The sequence below is a fragment of the Apiotrichum porosum genome, assembly GCF_003942205.1.
Source record: "Apiotrichum porosum strain DSM 27194 chromosome Unknown scaffold_22, whole genome shotgun sequence".
Taxonomy (NCBI): domain Eukaryota; kingdom Fungi; phylum Basidiomycota; class Tremellomycetes; order Trichosporonales; family Trichosporonaceae; genus Apiotrichum; species Apiotrichum porosum.
This window is the reverse complement of record NW_021167129.1, coordinates 78050-95710: the sequence shown is the minus strand read 5'-3', so window position 1 is coordinate 95710 and position 17661 is coordinate 78050. Positions and strand designations below refer to the sequence as shown.

Here is a 17661-nt window from a genome sequence, read left to right as displayed (position 1 = left end):
GCAAAGGCTCACCATTTTGAGAAATGTGAGGGGGGGTGGATAGGTCGAAAGAGAAGAGGAAAGGGTGCTGCGGGCCTGTCTCTGTACGAGGTTTTGAAGGGTGAAGGGGTGGCGAGCTGGTCGACGTCGTGCGTGTGGTGTAGCGCACCGCCAGCGGGCACGACGGGGAACGCACCAGCCAGCGGGCAGGGTGGGCTGGGAGACCAAACCGTCACGAAATCCCGCGGCGTTAGTAAAAAGTGTGGCACTGCGGTTTCTAATGGGATTAGACGGGAGCTAAGGCGCACTTTTGTAATGCATTTGCGGCACCCACGTGAATCCCGCGTGGCAGGGCTCTATCGCCGACATTCATGTTACGTAAAGCGCTCCTCGGAATGCACCTCCCAAGTGTCATCGAACGCCATCGTGCATTCTACAGTCGTCTACAGTCCTCAATCTATATCGTTTACATCCCAACACGGAGCTTGCCATGTCGCTGGTCCGGACCTTGCAGTGCTCAAGTCGAGCATTCTCGAATGATGGCCGCTGATCGCTGGATCTGGAGCCAAGGGGGTCGGTCGGAGGTGGAGGGGGGTGGCGTTGGTGTTGTTGTTGTTTGATGCTCCGTCCGGGCAAGAGTGTGATGGCCAGAACAGTCTCGAGAGTGCGTGTGGGTCCAGAACCCCAGTTGCCCGTGTCGAGAACAGCCTCGATACTCCTCATGTCTCTCGACTGTTCTAGAGGGAGATGACGTTGCGCTGCACGCTCAGGTCGGCGGCACGGCCACCCGCCACTGCCTTCTTGTGGCTGTTGATCTGGCGCTTGCGCTCCTCGCCAAACGTCTGGGTGTGCGCCTTCTTCTCCGCCCTGCGTCCGGCACGCTCGGCCTTGACGGCAGCCTTACGCGCCTTGCGGTCCTCGGCGTTCTCGCCCTTGGGCCTGGCCACAGTGACGCGCGGGGTCTCGCGCTCGGTCTCAGAGCCAGAGTCGGATTCAGACTCGGGTTCGCGCGTGGACGCAGCAGCGGCGGCGGCGGCGGCCTCGGCACGGCGGAGAGCACGGGCCTTGGCCTCCTCGGAGCTGCGCAGGCGGATAGTACCCGGGTGGTTCTCAGTGTTGGTGTAGGTGCCTTCAAATGTCAGCAATGTTCTCGAATAACACGGTGGCGCCACACAGTGGCAACTTTTGCCACCCAACACCTTTACTCACTCAGAATAGACTCGACATCCCACTTCTCCTTCTCGGGCACAACGTCACGGATGCGGAGGGTGTCGCGCTCCTCCTTGGTTGGGACGTAGCTGCGGCCGGCAGCCTCAATCTCGAGGATACGACGGCGGTTCTCCTCGGCCTCCTCTCCAACACCCTCGACGGCGGAACGGAGGACCTGGAGCTTTTCGGGACCCGAGAGGCTGGTGCCTCCCACTGCGGGGCGGAGACGCTTGCCGACAACCTCATAGTTCTCCAAAAAGTCGTCCATGATAGACTCAAAGTCCTCGCGAGTCACCTCGGGCTGGTCGCCGGGCATAAACTTGCTGCCGGTCGAGAACATGGACACGCGCGATGCCGAGGACATGTACGAGGGAGCAATGGAGACGTCGTCGTCGTCGTCGCCGCACCACTCGTCGTCGTCGTCCTCGAGCTCGTACTCGCGCTCGATGCGGTCAAAGCGGTCGTCGAGGGTACGCAGGTTCGAGTTGCGGTAGACACTTGCCGACGACATGGACATGCCAGAAGCGTCCGAAGGTCCGCGCTTGCCGTGACGCTTCTTGCCGCCGCGCACCATCAGGTCGCCCATGTTGGACACCATGGAGCCGATGGTGTCGGCCATTTCGGAACGCTCGGCCGCCGCCTCGTCCTCGTCCCAGCCGCCGTTCGAGACTGGTGCCGCGTGGCGGCCGCCGGCTGCCTTGAACGCGCGGTAACGGTCCTCCCAGGTCTCCTCCTTGGGGGGCTCGTTGTTGTCGTCGTCGTCGTCGCCGCGTTCGGTCTTGGCGTCGTCGTCGCCGTCCTCGGGAACACCCCACTCCTCAAACTCAAACTCCTCTCCGTCCTCGTACTCTTCGAGCTCGCCCGAGCCCAGCAGCTCGCCAAACACGTCCTCGTCTCCGGCCTCGTCCACGAACGCGTCGTCCTCCAGCGCCTCGAGCACCTGTCGAAGGTGGGGGTCCATGTCGGGCTGCAGACCCTGGAGCTCGCGCGGGATCGCCTCCTTGGCCGCCTGCGCCTCGGCGTAGGTCATCTCGTACGCCGACGGCCGCACGCTCTCGGGCAGCTGGAACATGTCCTCGGCGCGCATCTTGCCCTTGCCCTTGTTGCCCTGGTTCTTCATGCCAGCAACAACACCCGAGCCGCGGGGCGCGGCAATGAGGACACTCTCAAAGCCGCCCTCGCCAACGGGCTTGAGGTGCTGCATGTAGTCGTACTTGGAGTCGTCGTAGGCGATACCGTAGCCGGCAGCCATACCCTCATTGTCGCGGACCTTGCTCTTGTCGATGGTCGCCTCGAGGTCGGACAGCGAGTAGCCTGGGGCGGGCTAGAGGTGGTCAGTAGGCGTACAGGTAGATTTCAGAAGCCATGCGCGGTGCTTCTGCAAGGGCCGTTGTCGCCATGTGTCGCTCTGGGACGCACCTTTCCCGACTCGTTGGCCCTGCCGACGGGCTTGAACACTTGCTGGCTGGCCTCGGGGTCATTGATGAGGGGGTCGCGGACGGAACGGTGCACCAGCTGGAATGTCTGGGTACCGGGCTGGCGGTAGATGGATTTCTTTGTGGGCGCCATGGCGACGTGTAGTGCAGTAGTAGGTGTGTGAGAGATGCCAGTGACACTGCCAAGTAGTCGATGTCAATGGATGGAGATGGATGGTGGCGACAGACCTCCACCTTCTGCCGCAAAATTCTTTGGCCCGACTGCCCCTGGGGTGTGTGCGCGCATCCGCCCGCCGAGCCGTTGGCCGCTCTGGGTGAGACACCCGGCTGGTGGTCCCATTAGGAACCCATTAGGGCTATTGGATTTCGCATTTCTCTTAACAACAACACCACACACATCACCACATCCTTGCTCAAAATGTCGTCCCTCTTCGGCTCCAACCCCCAGACCGCATCGGGTGAGCATCTCCTGCAGCATGTTGCGGTGCGCAATACGTGGACACTTGGTCGACACCAGATACATTGAGCTCTCGGCGGCGCGTTGGAGTCTCTCCTTCGTCACTCCTTTGCCGCCTGTCAAACTCGCAATGTCCATCGCCACCTGTGCACCCCCGCTGCCACCCGACACCAGCCTGTCATTGCATTGCGCACCGGGACAACCCGGCGATTCCCAATGAGCAGGATAGCTGACGCAACCCGCAGACATGCAGAAGCAGAAGGAGCAGCTCAAGCTCCAGGTCCAGCAGGAGGTTCGTTTGCGGGCGCTCGTCGTCTCGTTTTTATGGCGACCTTGGTCCAGCCGAGTTCACTCACTGACACTCTGCGTTTAGCTCGCTGTCGCCAGCGCCCAGCAGCTCATCAACAAGATCACCGAGAACGTGAGTCCTGGTCCTGGGCTTGGGAGGCTTCCTTGGGGGTTGGGGTTATGACTCGGGGAAGGAGGCGCATGTGCAGGATCCAGGTCGCAGCATTCGCTCGCAACGCTCTGTTGAGCGATACATGGCCTGCTGCCTCTGCGTATCTGCGTAGCTGCGTATGCGCCTCTGGCGTTGGCTCTCGCCGTTGGTGCCCTCAAGCCCTCCCCTCCGGCCGCCAGTCCTACTCTCCATGACCCCTCACTAACACTCTTGCGCAGTGCTTCGCCAAGTGCGTCACCCGCCCGTCCACCTCGCTCGGCTCGTCCGAGGAGCGCTGCCTCACCCAGTGCATGACCCTGTACATGGCCGCCTTTGACCAGACCTCCAAGTCGTACGTCGCCCGCATCTCCCGCGAGCGTTCCTCGCAGGTCCCCTCGAACGCTCTCTAAGCCGACCCGAGGTCATGGCGGGAACGAACCGGATGGGCGGACAAGAGCGTGCAATGGTCGTCACCATGTCAAGACGGGCAGCTCTGTGGAAGAGATAGTAGTAGCATCACAGCTCAACATGCATGTCGCATAGCCAAAAGAAAAGAAAAAAAAACACTGCGTTTCTATGTATGTGTGTGGGTATTTTCATCCTGCTCATGCAGGACGAAGCGAGCCGTCTCGTCGTCTCCATCCTTCTACTCGTCGTCTTCGTCATCGTCGCCCTGCTCACGGACAACCGTGTAGATCTTGCGACGGTTGCTCTCGACCGCACCCTCCTGCGCAGCCTCCTTGAACATGGCCTGGAGGAGGGCGGTCTTGGCTTGGGCCTTGGTGGCCTGCTTGCCCTCGACGGCGGCGGTGCGCGCAATCGCAGCAAACAGGGCGTCCTCGTCGTCCTCGTCGTCGGCAACGACGGGGGCGGGGACGGGGACGGGCCCACGGAGCCGCTTGGCTGGCCGCTCGACGACCTCGACGACACGCGGGCTGAGGGCGGTGATGAGCGGGGTGAACACGACGGTCATGAGGCGCGTGTGCACGGCCTGCGTGCGGGTGCGTGCCAGCAGGACGATGTGCGGGTAGACCAGATCCACGACGGGGGCCGGGGCCACGTCGCCCTCGGCAAGCACCTTGTCCAGCTCCTCGAGATACACGTCCGCCAGGTGGCTCGCGAGCGACGACGGAACGCTCTTGTCCTGCCAGCTGCGCGGGTCAGCTCCAAACCTCCTGCCTGAGTGGTAACCCACCTCATAGGACCGCTGGCGCCACCGATGATCGTGTTGACGCGCTCCACGGCGTCGCTGTCCCACTCCTCGCGGGCAAGCAGGCGGAACGTCGCGTTGACATATCGACGGATGAGCATGTAGTACTTGTCGATTCTGATCCGTCAGCATAAAACGACGACTAGGTACGGCCACGGTGGGTCCTGCTATAGGCCTCGCAAGATCCACAGCAGGTCCACCCATCCGTGGCCCAGACGTAAAGGACACGACGCCGGTGGTACCGTACACTCACCTCAGCCTGTCAATGCCGCCCCACTCGCGGACGAGCGCGGTCCAGAATCCATCCAGGAAGCCCAAGCTGGCCTCGATGCGCGCCGCGCGCCCGGTACCGGGGTCGATGCGGAGGAGGAGGTTGGCGAGGTCGGTAGCGAGCGCCTGCTGCACGAGGGGCTTGTCCGACATCCAGAAGCCTGTAGGATGTGGGTCAGTACGAGGACAAGTAGGACCAAGTTGGTTTGACAAGCCAGCAGGTGGATATGTGCTGGCTGTTGTATCTCCAGCACACCACTGCTTCCTCCTCCTTGATAAAGTCGCTGTACGCACAGTAGAACAGGCCCTTCCACAGCTTGGCCATCTCCGAGTCGCTCAAGGGCTCGTACGCGCCGCCGGCCTCGCCGGAACCGCGCGACAGGAAGGCCTCGAGGTTACGCACTGCCTGGTCACGCACGGCCTTGTCTGTGGGGAGACTGTCAGCATTTGGAACAGGGCGTGGGAGCTTTCAGCAGGACAGGACCCCTTATGGCCAGTGGAGTAGCACGAGGGCAGAGGAGGACCAGGTGTCCCCCAGCCGCCAGTACGGCTACGACAAGAACAACTGGAGACAGGTCCTCACCGCCGTTGCTGAAACATACCAGTGTGCGCGAGCTGCTTGCCGAGGGGCAGCGAAGCGGTAGCCTTGGCCTCGGCAGGTACGGCCTTGCCCTTTCCCTTGCTCTTCTTGCTCTCGACGGAAGGCATCGTTGGTGTTTGTTGTGTATGGCAGTCTTGGAACGGCCGGTTCATACAAAGAAGTCATAAACGGGAGAGGAGCAGCAACTTTTGGATACAGTCACGTGATCTTGAGTGGCGATTAGAATGTGACTCCCAGGCTATTTTGTCGCAACTTTTGTAATGGGCCCCTTCAATTTCCAAATCAAATCAAAATAAATCGACTGGCCGTGCTCCCGGGTGAACTGCTGACATCTGCATAGTGCGCTCCTGCGTTGCTTACATGACTACCTTGCTTCTTTCTCTCTCGCTTCTGATTCTGATTCGACCTCGTTTTAGCCTTGTCGATAATGTGGAAATGTGCGCTCAACTGACTCTCCCCCCTTGCCAGTCCAGCCGTTGTGCGGGTTTTACGCCTCCCGCTTCCTGCTGAGGCTCCTCATGCCCCTCCCGCGCGTCTGCGGGCTCCTCCCTCGCCTACCGCGGTCCTCCTCGTGCACAGCGTCCAACTCGGACCCGAGTGTCGGCGGGCGGCTCTCGCCCCAGCCTGGACTGCCGCGCGAGCGCGTCCCCTTGCTCGGTGTGCCCGTGACGACGGGCGAGCTGACTGCCGAGTGGTGTTGGTGGTGGTGTGGGTGCGGATGGTGGTGGTGGAGGCTCGGGACACCGCTCCCTGGTACGGGTACTTGGACGCCGTCGGCCCTGGTGCGCGAGCGTTCACGCGGCCGGCCCTCAGTGTCCACGGGGCCATGGTAGCTCGCTGGGCGAGCCACACTGGGACGCTCGTCGATCCCCAGTCCGTCGCCGGGCGCGTTCAGCGATTGCATGTGGCCGGCACTGCTTGTGCGCGGTTCTTCAGCGAAGAGGCGTGTCTTGCTGCGGCCGCGCGTAATCGAGACGTTTTCAAATTCGGCAGACAGCTGGTCACCCGTCGGCGTCAAGCGCGAAAGGTCGGCGACGTTGATAGACAGAGGCCTCCGCATACGGGGCCTGGACCTGGACCTGCTGCGCGACTCATTGAACGTGTCCTGTCCGTCATACAGACGCTCAGCAGCGAGGCGCTCGACTGCACCTTCGGGCGTGGCAAGCAGTTCCGAGGTGGAGCCAGTGTACGAGCTCGATGCGCCGCGCAAACTGCCGACAGACCCTGCGTGGTGCATTCTGCCGCGCGAGTGGTCGCGCCCGCGGATTGGAATCGGCTCCGGCAGCCCAGACGAGTCGATGGGGTGGCGAGCACGTGAGCGAGAACGGCTCTTGAGGCGGGGCTTGACCTCGCGCCAGCCAGTGACGGCGTCTGACTCGCGCACCCGGCGAATGTCCCAACGGGTCGCGAGCTCGCGGTCCATACAGCCGTGCAGGGCCTCGAGCCACTCGTGGCCTAGATGCGTGGGCTCTTCCCATTGTCCACGCAGAATCTTCATCTGCAGACGCGGGTCAAAGCTGTCGATGAACGGCAGGCGTCCAGTGAGGAGAGCATGGAGAATGATGCCCACGGCCCAGATATCCTGCTTGAGTGACGGGGCCGAAGGCGGGGCACACAGCAGCTCTGGCGGGGCATAAGGGAGCGATGCCGACGGAAAGGGCTGTGATGGGTGAGGACACACGTCGCCGGGGCCGGCCAGCGTCTCACGACGTCGAGCAGGTGAGCGACTTGGCTGACGACCTCCGCGCGCGGGGACGGTGGGCGCAGACGACATACGTGGGCGACCCACTTGGAGATGGGACGGGAGTTTCGGCTTTGGCACTGGTGGTGGTGCCATGCTGACAATCTGAGCCATGCCAAAGTCGCCAAGCTTGAGGCGGCCGTCCGTGTCGGCTATAAAGTTGTCAAGCTTGAGGTCGCCGTGCAGCATGCCTCCCGTGAATCCGTTAAACCCTTCGTGCAGAGCCGCGACGGCAATGACGACCGACGGGAACCACTTGCGAGCCGTCTTCTCGCTGCCTCCTTCACGCTGGAGGACCTCGAGTAGTGAGCCTCCTGCGAGGAAGGGCATGAAGAGAAAGGTGGCGTACGACGAGCGGTGCATGTCGAGAAGCTCGAGGAGGCTAGGGTGGTGGGGCAGGTCCTTCCAGATGCGAATCTCGTCTTCGAAACGTTCCAGACTTCCACTAGAGTCGCTCAGATCGTCGCGCTTGACAATCTTGCAGGCAATGACCTCGCCCGTGTGTACATTGGTGGCTTGGCGGACAGTGCTGAAGCCACCACGCCCAATAATCTTGCCGAGCGTGTGGTCGAGCACACGTGCACCCAGTGCGTCGGGAGCCAGCTCTTCGCGCGGGCTCGCCCCGCTAAAGAACGAGAGGAACGCCGAGGCCGGCGAGAATGCGCCAGAGCTCAGCGTACTGCTGCTCGGGGACGGCGGGCTGTCCATGAGGGCCTCGTCATCATGTCCCGGGTCGCTCATCGTCAGAGTCCGCGGGAGAGCGTGGTGTGAGAACAATGGGTGGCGTGCGGCTGCCGGGGGTGTAAAGGTGTGCGAGCTGGCCGAGAGGGCTGGGGACGCGAGGCCCTCGCCAGCAGCCGCAAAGGACGGCATGGCTCCGGTCATGACGGTGGGGCGAGGTGGGTTTCGCATGCTCACGGCGCGGCGCAGGTCGGCACCGCTGCCTGCAATGGCCGGAGATGGGTGACGGTCCACTCCGAACCCGCTCACGCCGGCTGGACGCCCGGCACCGCTGTCGCTGGCGCCGCCGCTGCCCTCGCCACCACCATTGTTGTCATTGCCGGTGGATGTCGGGGCGTCGGCGGCGCTGACGCTGAGGCTCCGCGGGTGCGGGGCCTGGGCAGTGCCGTTGAGGCGGGCGAAGAAGGATGCCGCAGGGGAGGGCGAAGGCGACTGGGACGCCTGCAGCATCCTAAGGAGCGTCAGTTTACAGACGACGGGGGAGAGAGGGTTGTGGGGGGAAATGTGGGCGCCCGCAACGAGGAAGAATGCGGGGGGGGGGGGGGGCAGATGTGAGAGGGGGGGGGGGATGAAACGCACGGACGGATGCTGCTGGCTGGGGCTGGTGAGCGAGATGCAGGTGGTGGTGCGGAAGATGGGGGGACGATGGGGGTGTAGGATGGATGCGACGAGAGCTCGAGATAGAGAGGGGGGGGGGCGTGGGAGATGGTTGCTGCAGAGAGTGTTGTGGTTGTGTTTGGTTGTGTTGGATGGATGAGATGGATTTGCTTTCTCCTTGTTCTTCCTCGTTGCCCCTTCCCCTAATGGGCTCGTTGCCCCGTTTGCCGGATAATAGCAGCCGCCGGCACACCCCGCACCGGAGAGGGCGGAGGAGAGGGGGGGGGTGGCGAATCGCATATTTGTATTATTACACGGACGGGCTGTCGGGGCCGGCCCGTCGCCCGTCGCCGCGCCGTTTCTCAGTGCCGTGTGCGCTCGGTGCGCGGGTGCGGACTTGGAAATAGCGCTCGCTTGCAAGGGAGGGGCATGCGTGGGCGGGGGGCCTGCATCGGGGGGTCATGGTCATTACGCAGACGCGGCATTGGATAGCCAAGCGTACAGCGAGGAATGCGGGGTATCCCCGTGTGTCTCCGCAAAGACACAAAAAAAAAGAGAGCGAGAACCAGGCCGGACATACGTGCTGCTCATGCATGCCGCGTCTCGACCACCACCAGGCCGCCCCCCTCAAACCACCAAGGCACAAGGAGGGGCCCATGTCTCTGGCCTCTGACAAGATCTCGTTGTCGAGGAACGACACCAGTTGTGGCACTCTGATGCAACAGCGTGTCAAACAGCCGAGTTTACACATTTACATATTCCGAGCTGAACAAACAATGTGAACACTCACAGGTGTGCAGGTGTTCAAGTGGGATACATGTTTTCTCGCCAGGCATGGGAAAGTTCAGGCTCGGGGGCTCCTCGTCCACATTGAACAAGTGTTACCTGGAGACATGGCACTAAGACATCAGAGTGTGTAGAAAACCTGTAGAAAGTAATTGCGGAACCACCAGATGGACAGCGTACAAATGAGGAGGATGGCGACCACAAAGCACCCCCATGTGCAGTCGTTGCCTAGCATGGATGGAGGGTAAGACTAACATGTAAGCAGATGTCATGGTCAGGACACTGACATGTCAACGGTCCATCGTAAAACACTGAGCCAACCGTCACAGCCAGCAAACAGCGCTGTGGCATTTTATTCGCTTTCTTTGGGAATGTATTTCCCGTCTCTCCACAATACGTCCTCCCAAAGGTATGGTGCAGCCATATGAGGTCTCTGGGTTTTGGAAACATTGTGCAACGTAAACGCAACAGTGAACGCGTCTGTTGAGCAGCAGAGTCATACCACTGTGTAATTTAGCCGACATTCTTTTTTCCTCTTTGTGACATGAACCCATGATCTGTGGCTGGTGGGTGCTTCAGCAGTGGGAACGATTCCTGAGACGGCGCATGTAAGAAGGAGCGGTCGACGTATCTGCATGGGAACTCTGGGACTCTACGAATGTGGTATGTGTTCTACGAAGGGGGTATTTGGGTATATGTTCTTGTCTTAATCCAACACGAAGGGGCGCTTAGCGTCGCCCAGTGGCGGCAGCTTGTTGATGTCGGGCTTGACGTCGGCGTGGCCTCGTGCGGCAGCCTCAAAGCCGTCGGCGTCGGGGCTCGCTTTGTGGTTGTTCCACAGCTCGCGCCACGTGCTGGCCTTGCGGTGGCAGTTGTGTTTGGCAAACTTCTTCCAGTGCTTGGTCTGGTTGAAGAGGACGGGGTCCGAGGCAGGAGGGGCACTCGCCTTCTCACTCTCAATGTACAGGAGCATGGCCCGCAGCTCTTCGACCCTGGGGTGGACAGGAATGACGGGAGCAGGGTTCGGGATGACAAAGGAGGGTCGCGGAGCGGCGATGGTTGGGCGCGGCGGAATGGCAGCGGTGCTTGTGTTTGTGCTTGATGTTGTTGCTGTGGCGGAAGTCGTTAAGGAGGGCACAGGTGCAGCGACGGTCACGGATGTGGCCAGGGCAACAGTGCTTGTCGACGAATTGGGTGGTTGCTGACGTTGGCGCTTCGCAGCAGGAGCGTCTGCGGCCGACTCGGCGGGTGTGGCAATGGAGAATGTTGTCGAGCGTTTGCGCTTCGCAACAGTTGTCGGGGCAATGGTGGTCTGTGCTGGGGTCGGGAGCGAGGCTGGCGTGGGAACAGAGACATGGGTCGTGGTCGTGGTCATGGTCGTCTTGCTAGTTGTCGACGACGAAGGAGGGAGGCTGCCGGCAGTGAACGAAGTGGAGGTGGTAGAGGTAGGCGTTGACGTGAATGGGGCTGTTGTTGTTGCTGTCGTCGTCGCCGTCGTCGTCGTCTCACCTGCCCTGCGCTTCGACTTGTTCCTGCGCCTTCTGGCATTCTTGGTGATCATCGCCTCCTCTGCACCCCCAGCTTCAGCAGCGGCCTTGGCCTGGGCTTCAGCCTCAGCCGCCGCCTGGGCTTCAACATGCCGCTGCTCAGCTGCCGCTTTCTCGGCCTTCTCAGCTTTGGCTTTGGCTTCCGCTTGAGCAGCAGCAGCAGCAGCAGCCTTAGCTGCGGCGGCTTCGTCTTCAACACGCTGCCTCTCGTCGGCAGCGTTCTTCTCAGCCTTCTTGGCCGCCGCCGCCTTCCGCTTAGCGGCAGCCTTGGCAGACGCCTCCTCAGCACGCTTCAACTGCTCTGCGGTCCTCGGCGTCGCTTCGACCGCCATCCTCCGGCGCTCCATTGCCTCCCGGAAGAGGTCCTCAAGGCCGTCCTGGACGACCGCCCTTGCAGGCGACTCGACCACGGCCTTTTGACCTGTCTTCCGGGTGGCCAGCACAGTCGCCACCGTTGCTGCCACAGCAGCGTTGGTCGTCTCCTGTGCCCGGAGACGCGCGGCATTGGCCTCCTGGACGCGAGCGGCCGCAGCCACGGCCCTGCTTTGAAATAGAGCAGCTCGCTCGGCGGCCAACCTCTCAGCAAACGCCTTCTCAGCAAGCGCCTTTTCAGCAAGCGCCTTCTCAGCAAGCGCCTTCTCAGCAAGAGCCTTCTGGGCTGCCGCTTTCACGGCAGCAGCTCTCTCAGCAGCAACCTTCTTAGCGGCAGCCTTTTCAGCGGCAGCCTTTTCAGCAGCAGCCTTTTCAGCAGCAGCCTTTTCAGCCTGAGCCTTCTGAGCTGCAGCTTTTTGAGCTGCCGCTTTCGCGGCTGCCACCTCAGCTGCCGCTTTCACGGCAGCAGCTCTCTCGGCAGCAGCCTGCTCAGCAGCAGCCTTCTCCGCGGCAGCCTTCTCAGCAGCAGCCTTCTCGGCGCTCTTGCGAGCAGCATCCCTCTTCCTCAACTCCTCCTCTTCTCTGCTCACCCGTTCCGCCTGGTGTTCCGCTTCCTCTGCCTTGCGCGCAGCGAGGGCAGCCCGCTTGTCCAGCTCTTGCTGGATCCAAGCCAGCGACGAGGCCGTTTCTTCCTGGGGCGTGACCCACCTGGGACGGGGCCACACCTTGAGGGAAGCTGCGGCACCGACGTTCTTGCGCCGGCGCCTGGTGTCGACCCTGCTCATGACGTCGCCGTAGTGGCGGAGGAACTCGCACAGCCATTGCTGTGAGCTGCGGTATGGGTTGACGGCGGCGAACGCCTCCCACTCGACCTCACTCCAGGGAATGGGATGTTGCTGGTTGGCCAAGATGGACATGGTCCCCAACTCGCCCTTGGTAACGGGGTTAGCGGGCGAGGCGACCCCGCCGAGACGTTCGAGCATCTCGAAGGCGTCGAAGAGGTCGCCGGGGGTGGGGGCAGTAGACCTTACAGCGGATGAGGGGGCGGGTTCAACGGAAGCAGTAGGCGGGGAAGACGTCTGTGGGGCGCTGGCAGCTGGAAACGTTCCAGACGACGCCTGGTCTGCTGTGGCTGCCACGGGCGCCGAAGCGAGAGAAGGTTGAGGAGGAGACTCGCACAGATCCAATACCAAGGGAGCGGGGGAGTGCACGGGGAAATCCGGTACTGGAGCAGACGGCGAGTACCTCGGAGAAGGCGGCGGGAGATCGTCCGAGGGTGGAGACGGCGCCGAGCTTGGGGGAGACGGCGAGTCACCGTCGGCCAATGACTTCTTCTTGCGCTCAACCGCCTTGAGTTGACTCAAATGGTCCAGGCTCTCACGAGTTTCCTGGCTGTCCGAAACCCATCGAGGCCGAGGGCTCACAATGTACGAGGTACCCGCAAAGTCTGTCTGCCGTTTCTTGGACTTTTGCCGAATCTCTCGCTCGAGCGAAGGACGATGGCGGAGGAAGAGGTCGAGCCAGTCCTGCGCAGCACGGTAGGGGTTGCGCTCGGTGAAGTCTATCCATGCAGCGGCGGCGTGGTCGCCGTTGTCAAGAATGTCCTCGAGTTGAGCCGCATAGTTGGCCAAGCACCTCAGCTCTGTTTCCGTTGCCTTGTGGTCGGGGACAGGAGCGACGACAGGTCTGGCGGACGAGCTGGACGCGCGGGGCAGGCTACCACTCGACTTGGGCTGCGCACTGGGGGGGGCCTTGGTCTTTGGAACAGTGTACCTTTCCTTGCGGTAAGGGCCTCCCCGCTTGATCCACCACTTGAAGTGTTCGGCCCACTCTTGATGGGAGACTTGTGGATGCTTTTGGCCGTCAATACGTTGAATTTTCGGGGAATATTGCACAATTACTCACGCTCTGGAACATGGTGCGGACAGTTTCATTTGGATCGAGCTGCACATCCGTGAAAACCTTCCTAAATGTCTTGATACGCAAGCAGAGAGGAACGACGTCGACAGGAAGGGCGGCACCGTCGGCATGGGTCCAGTCGTTGTGTTCGAGGTCGGCAAACTTGCCGGCTCGAGAAAGCCAGGACCGGAAGTGTCGGAGCCAGGTGCTGGACGAGTGGTGTCCGCAACGGAAGTGGAGATAGCGGCCAACAGAGATATCCCACTTGCCGCGGGGAACAACGCGACAGATGAGAGGGAACTCGGCGCGGAAAAGGTCAACTTCGTCCTCTGTGCTCCACTTGAAACCGTATTGGCCAAAGTCGTTCTTGCTGGACATGTCAAACGGCGAATCAATGTACGAGGGGGTTGGGAGAGCCGAGCCGGAGGCAGGAGAAGGGGCGACATCCAAGTCCGAAGCAAGCGCCACTGCGTCCGATGTCGCTGTGCCAACAGGAGGCGGCGGTGCAGCGGATGAGGGCTCTGGAAGGGCAAGGTCGGCTGACGCGTTGGAAGATGACAGCTCCAGGGAGTCTGCGGGCGGGGCCAGCGTGGATGAGGGACAGACCATGTGCACGTCGCGGGAACAGCAGGTCGCTTGTGTGGAAGCTACAGAGACTCCGGTGGCAATGGGTCGGACCTTGTCTGGGTTGGGGGCATAGCGTGTCGCGTCGATCAACCTGCGCAAGGCGAAACATCTCGATAGCCACACAGTCGACACAATCCACGTGTCTGGATTAGGGAATTGGTTGACCCAGGCAGCCCAACGTGGCTGGCTATAGTCCTCGATGACGACATGGGTAGCCTCCAAAGGACACAGCACCACTTGGCCTCCATGAGCCTCAACCTGGTTGGCAAAGCCAAGGCGCATAGCCTCATGAGAATGGAAGGGATCAATCCAGACCTTCTTTCCCTCGAAGAATAGGTCGGCGGTGATGACAGACCGGGAAGGATGGATTCGGGATTGCAGGCGTCTAATAGACCCTCCTGCCGGAACCCAGTCGGAGTCTGCGGCGGCGTCGGACTCAGAGGACTCGGACTCGGACTCGGACTCAGACTCGGACTCGCTGTCACTGTCACTGTCGCTCTCACTCTCACTTTCGGACTCGGGGTCGGAGTCAGGGTTGCCGTCCTCGTCGGAGTCGTTGTCCTCCCCGAGGTCGGTCTCAGACACATGAGACACATTTGGGCTTCTATCAGAGTCATAGGACCCACATGTGTCGGTACCGGACGCCTGCGAATCATAGTCGACGTTGGCGGCACCCGCGGGCCGGGGGTTGGTGCTGGGTCGAGGGGGGACCTCACGCAGGGTCGCCTTTCTCTTTGTATGTGTGACATGTGGGCCGCGCAATGGGGCATTGTCCGCCTCATCGTCGTCGTCGCTGCCGCTTGAGTCGCTCCGTGGACGAGTGTTGGGCAGTCGCCGCGTGGCAGGGCCAGGGCGAATAGTGTGGCTTGCTGTGCCGTCCTTCTCGGTTGCCGACTTGTTTCTCACATCCACACGGGAATGGAGGACTGGTTCCAAGAGGTTGACCTCTCTGTGGGACTTGTCCGGAGACGGCGATGTACCACGAGGGGGGAGGGCGTTCAAACCACGAGGCCGTCCACGTCTAGGAGGTGACCAGTGATCGAGACGGCGAGCTGCTGGCCGCTCAGGCGACCAGTGGTCGGTACGGTACACGTTGGTCGAAAGAGAGCCAGAGCCACCTTGGGAGGAATTGGCGGCAGCTGGACGACGGTCGCGGTTGGCCCTGGAACCAGCTCCAGTTCCGGTCGACGGTTGGACATGCCTCCCTGTAAAGTGTTAGATGCTGGCATTCGGAAAAAGTAGTTGTCTCACGACGCACCTGGTGTGAAGAGCTCGTCCTTGGGAATGTCATGAATGGAACGCAGCGGAGTCTGCTCCAAAGGAAGCGCAGGAAGAACAGTGCGATGTGTGTGTGGTGCCGCCACATCGGGATGTTCAGTCGATGGAGACTGGGGATTATCCGAGGGTGGCGACGTCTGATCCCGGTTGCTAGTAACTCCCACTGCTTCTTCTTCCTCCTGACGCTGGCATTGCAGCTCCAACTTGACTCGAGGCTCCAATGGCGAGGAAAGAAGACCCTCGTCCACTTCGTCGTCATCCATGAAAGTCAAGTCGATGATGTTTGGAGACGGTGATGGCTCTGCGACCGTCGAACGAGTCGGCGTAACGGGCGCCGCAGATGACGAAACGCAGCCGGAACCAGTGGCAGCGACGTTGTTCTCTGGGAGAAGTGGGGGCGTGGACTCGTCTACGGCGGGCACCCTGAAACCAGTTGCGGCGACGTTGGTCTCCTGGAGAGGTGTCGGCATGGACTCGTCTACGGCCGGCACGCTGGTACCGATGGGACGAGCCGTGGCAGTGGGACGAGCTGTGGCAGTGGGAGCCTCCGACGGGCCATCATGCGCTTCCACCAGTTCCTTCTTGACCACAACCTTCGCTGCAGCAGCCTTCTTCTTGGAACCCTTCCTCTTGGCAATAACATTGACGTCTGCGTCGTCCTCCAGCTCGTCAACCTCTGGCTCTGGCGCCACTGGCGTTGGGTCCCGAACGTGGCTACGCTCTTGGGAAGCGGCTGCCTGGTCGGCCGTGCGCCAAGTCGGTGGTCCCGTCCTCGCCGGAGCCTGGTGTTGCTGCTCAGGCCTCGTTATAGGCGGTGAAGGGGCAAGTGGGACAGAAGGTCCGACTGCAGGACGGACATCAGGTGGGACAGCTGCACGGGCCACTGGGGGGGCAGCAGGGCGGGCAGCAGGGCGGGCAGCACGTAGACTGGAAGGCAGGGAAACAAGTCGGCGCTCAAGCGGGAGAAGTCGCGCACGTCGGGCAGCAGCTGGGGTAATATGCCGAGAGTTGAGTTGCAGGCCAGACGGTGTATGTCGGAATGATGCATCGTCGAAGCGCTGGGGGTCCAGCCAAGGTACTGGCCAGGCAGCCGCGTATCGAGGGTCGGTGAGAGATCGGATGGCGTGCTCTCTGGCCAACGCTTGAGAGATGGCGCCTGGCCGATTCTCTGGTGGACTCGCTAGATCACCACAGCATCCGACGAGGTGCCGGTGACGATAACTCATGCGCGGTGCTTCGTGATCAACATCGGAGCAGATGCTGACCGCTGATAAGTCACCGTCTATCGTGCGAGTATGCGAAGTACATACATTGAACTTAGATGATGTTGGTAAGCCCAACGGCTATCGAACTGTGTCTCACAGTCAAGACATCTAAGGGTAGAGGGGTCCGCCCCATGCTCGAAGGGAACGCCAGGCGCACGATTCCAAATGGCTAAGAGCTGCTTATCCTTTGGCGGTCTGGAAGCTGTCAGTCTATGCAACTGGGAACAATAAAACTCACGGCCCCATACGGAGGTTGTCCCACCCATACGTATGGCCCTGTTGTGCTTGTCAGCATTTGAACAAGGCAGTAGTTCAAGGCAGAAAATAAGGAAGACGGTAAACGGTCGAAATGGCAAAGTCAGGGTGGCACGCGCGTCTCAACAAACTCACCATGAAGCGGCCGGTATCACAGCAACTCTGTATCCAGCGGGCGTGCAAAAGCACTTTCGACCACCAACCTTGGGGGCCGGTCCTACCAATGATGTAGTCGTCTTTACGCTTCTCCCGTTGCAGGTAATTTAGCCACGCGGGGTGGGAATACAGTTCGGCGAGTGGGTGCACAAACCAAAGCTTGGCGTCTACATCCGGCTTGGGGATTATGATCAGGTTGCAGTTTTCCTGATGGGGGCTCATGGCGAGGCGGCCGCCATTTCGCTGTTCGTCAGCCAAGGTTCATTGCCAGACTTTTCGCCACATACCAGCCATAGACGAGCCAAACACGCCGAGTCTTCTACCTCCCTGTCTATGTAGATCAACAAACGCCTGCCAGTAACGTGGTCGACAAAGATCTCTTGGCCGTCATGCTGGCTGCCACCTCGAATAAGGAGATCCGCGCGGTTTAATTCGAATCCCACCTGCGGAAACAGTTGTGGCGGTTGTGGCGTTGGTCCGGACGCCATTTGCGAGCGAGTTGTGCAGTGAAGGCAGTAGTAGCGAAGAGTAGGAGTAACGTAGAAGTAACGAAGATGCGAGCGTGATGGAAGGGTGTTTGGGATAGGGGGAGGGAGAAGGGAAGGGGGGGGGGGGAGACAGGTTAAAAACTATCCCACATGTGGCCGCTTTACATTCTCCCACCTGCAGGACTGGCGAGCAGGACCGGCCATTAGGTTGCTCCCTCGACACAACGCATACCCGATGCGATTCTCTGTACAGTTACTGGCCCAAGCGTCAGGACCAAGGGGGCTACCTGGCCACCGGCAGCACATTG

At 61.1% G+C, this 17661-nt stretch overlaps 5 protein-coding genes across 5 annotated transcripts; 1 reads left to right on the top strand and 4 right to left on the bottom strand.

The window, feature by feature from the left end:
- Nucleotides 1-716: 716 nt before the first annotated feature.
- On the bottom strand, nt 717-2757 carry EHS24_005409 (uncharacterized protein; the record flags this gene model as incomplete). Its single annotated transcript, XM_028620934.1, has 3 exons — nt 717-1108; nt 1189-2512; nt 2608-2757. The coding sequence occupies 3 exons, from the start codon at nt 2755-2757 to the stop codon at nt 717-719; spliced, it is 1866 nt and encodes a 621-aa protein (XP_028471809.1).
- Nucleotides 2758-3042: 285 nt separating this feature from the next.
- On the top strand, nt 3043-3930 carry TIM13 (protein translocase subunit; the record flags this gene model as incomplete). Its single annotated transcript, XM_028620933.1, has 4 exons — nt 3043-3082; nt 3327-3373; nt 3455-3502; nt 3760-3930. The coding sequence occupies 4 exons, from the start codon at nt 3043-3045 to the stop codon at nt 3928-3930; spliced, it is 306 nt and encodes a 101-aa protein (XP_028471808.1).
- Nucleotides 3931-4166: 236 nt separating this feature from the next.
- EHS24_005407 (uncharacterized protein) lies at nt 4167-5708 on the bottom strand (the record flags this gene model as incomplete). The annotated part of the gene is made up of 5 exons (XM_028620932.1): nt 4167-4671; nt 4716-4847; nt 4984-5161; nt 5295-5426; nt 5603-5708. The coding sequence occupies 5 exons, from the start codon at nt 5706-5708 to the stop codon at nt 4167-4169; spliced, it is 1053 nt and encodes a 350-aa protein (XP_028471807.1).
- Nucleotides 5709-6088: 380 nt separating this feature from the next.
- On the bottom strand, nt 6089-8533 carry EHS24_005406 (uncharacterized protein; the record flags this gene model as incomplete). Its single annotated transcript, XM_028620931.1, has 1 exon — nt 6089-8533. One exon carries the CDS (start codon nt 8531-8533, stop codon nt 6089-6091), a length of 2445 nt encoding a protein of 814 aa, XP_028471806.1.
- A 1639-nt stretch (nt 8534-10172) lies between these two features.
- EHS24_005405 (uncharacterized protein) lies at nt 10173-17353 on the bottom strand (the record flags this gene model as incomplete). Its single annotated transcript, XM_028620930.1, has 7 exons — nt 10173-13238; nt 13291-15116; nt 15170-16033; nt 16612-16649; nt 16693-16730; nt 16845-17108; nt 17153-17353. 7 exons carry the CDS (start codon nt 17351-17353, stop codon nt 10173-10175), a joined length of 6297 nt encoding a protein of 2098 aa, XP_028471805.1.
- Between the last annotated feature and the right edge of the window lie 308 nt (nt 17354-17661).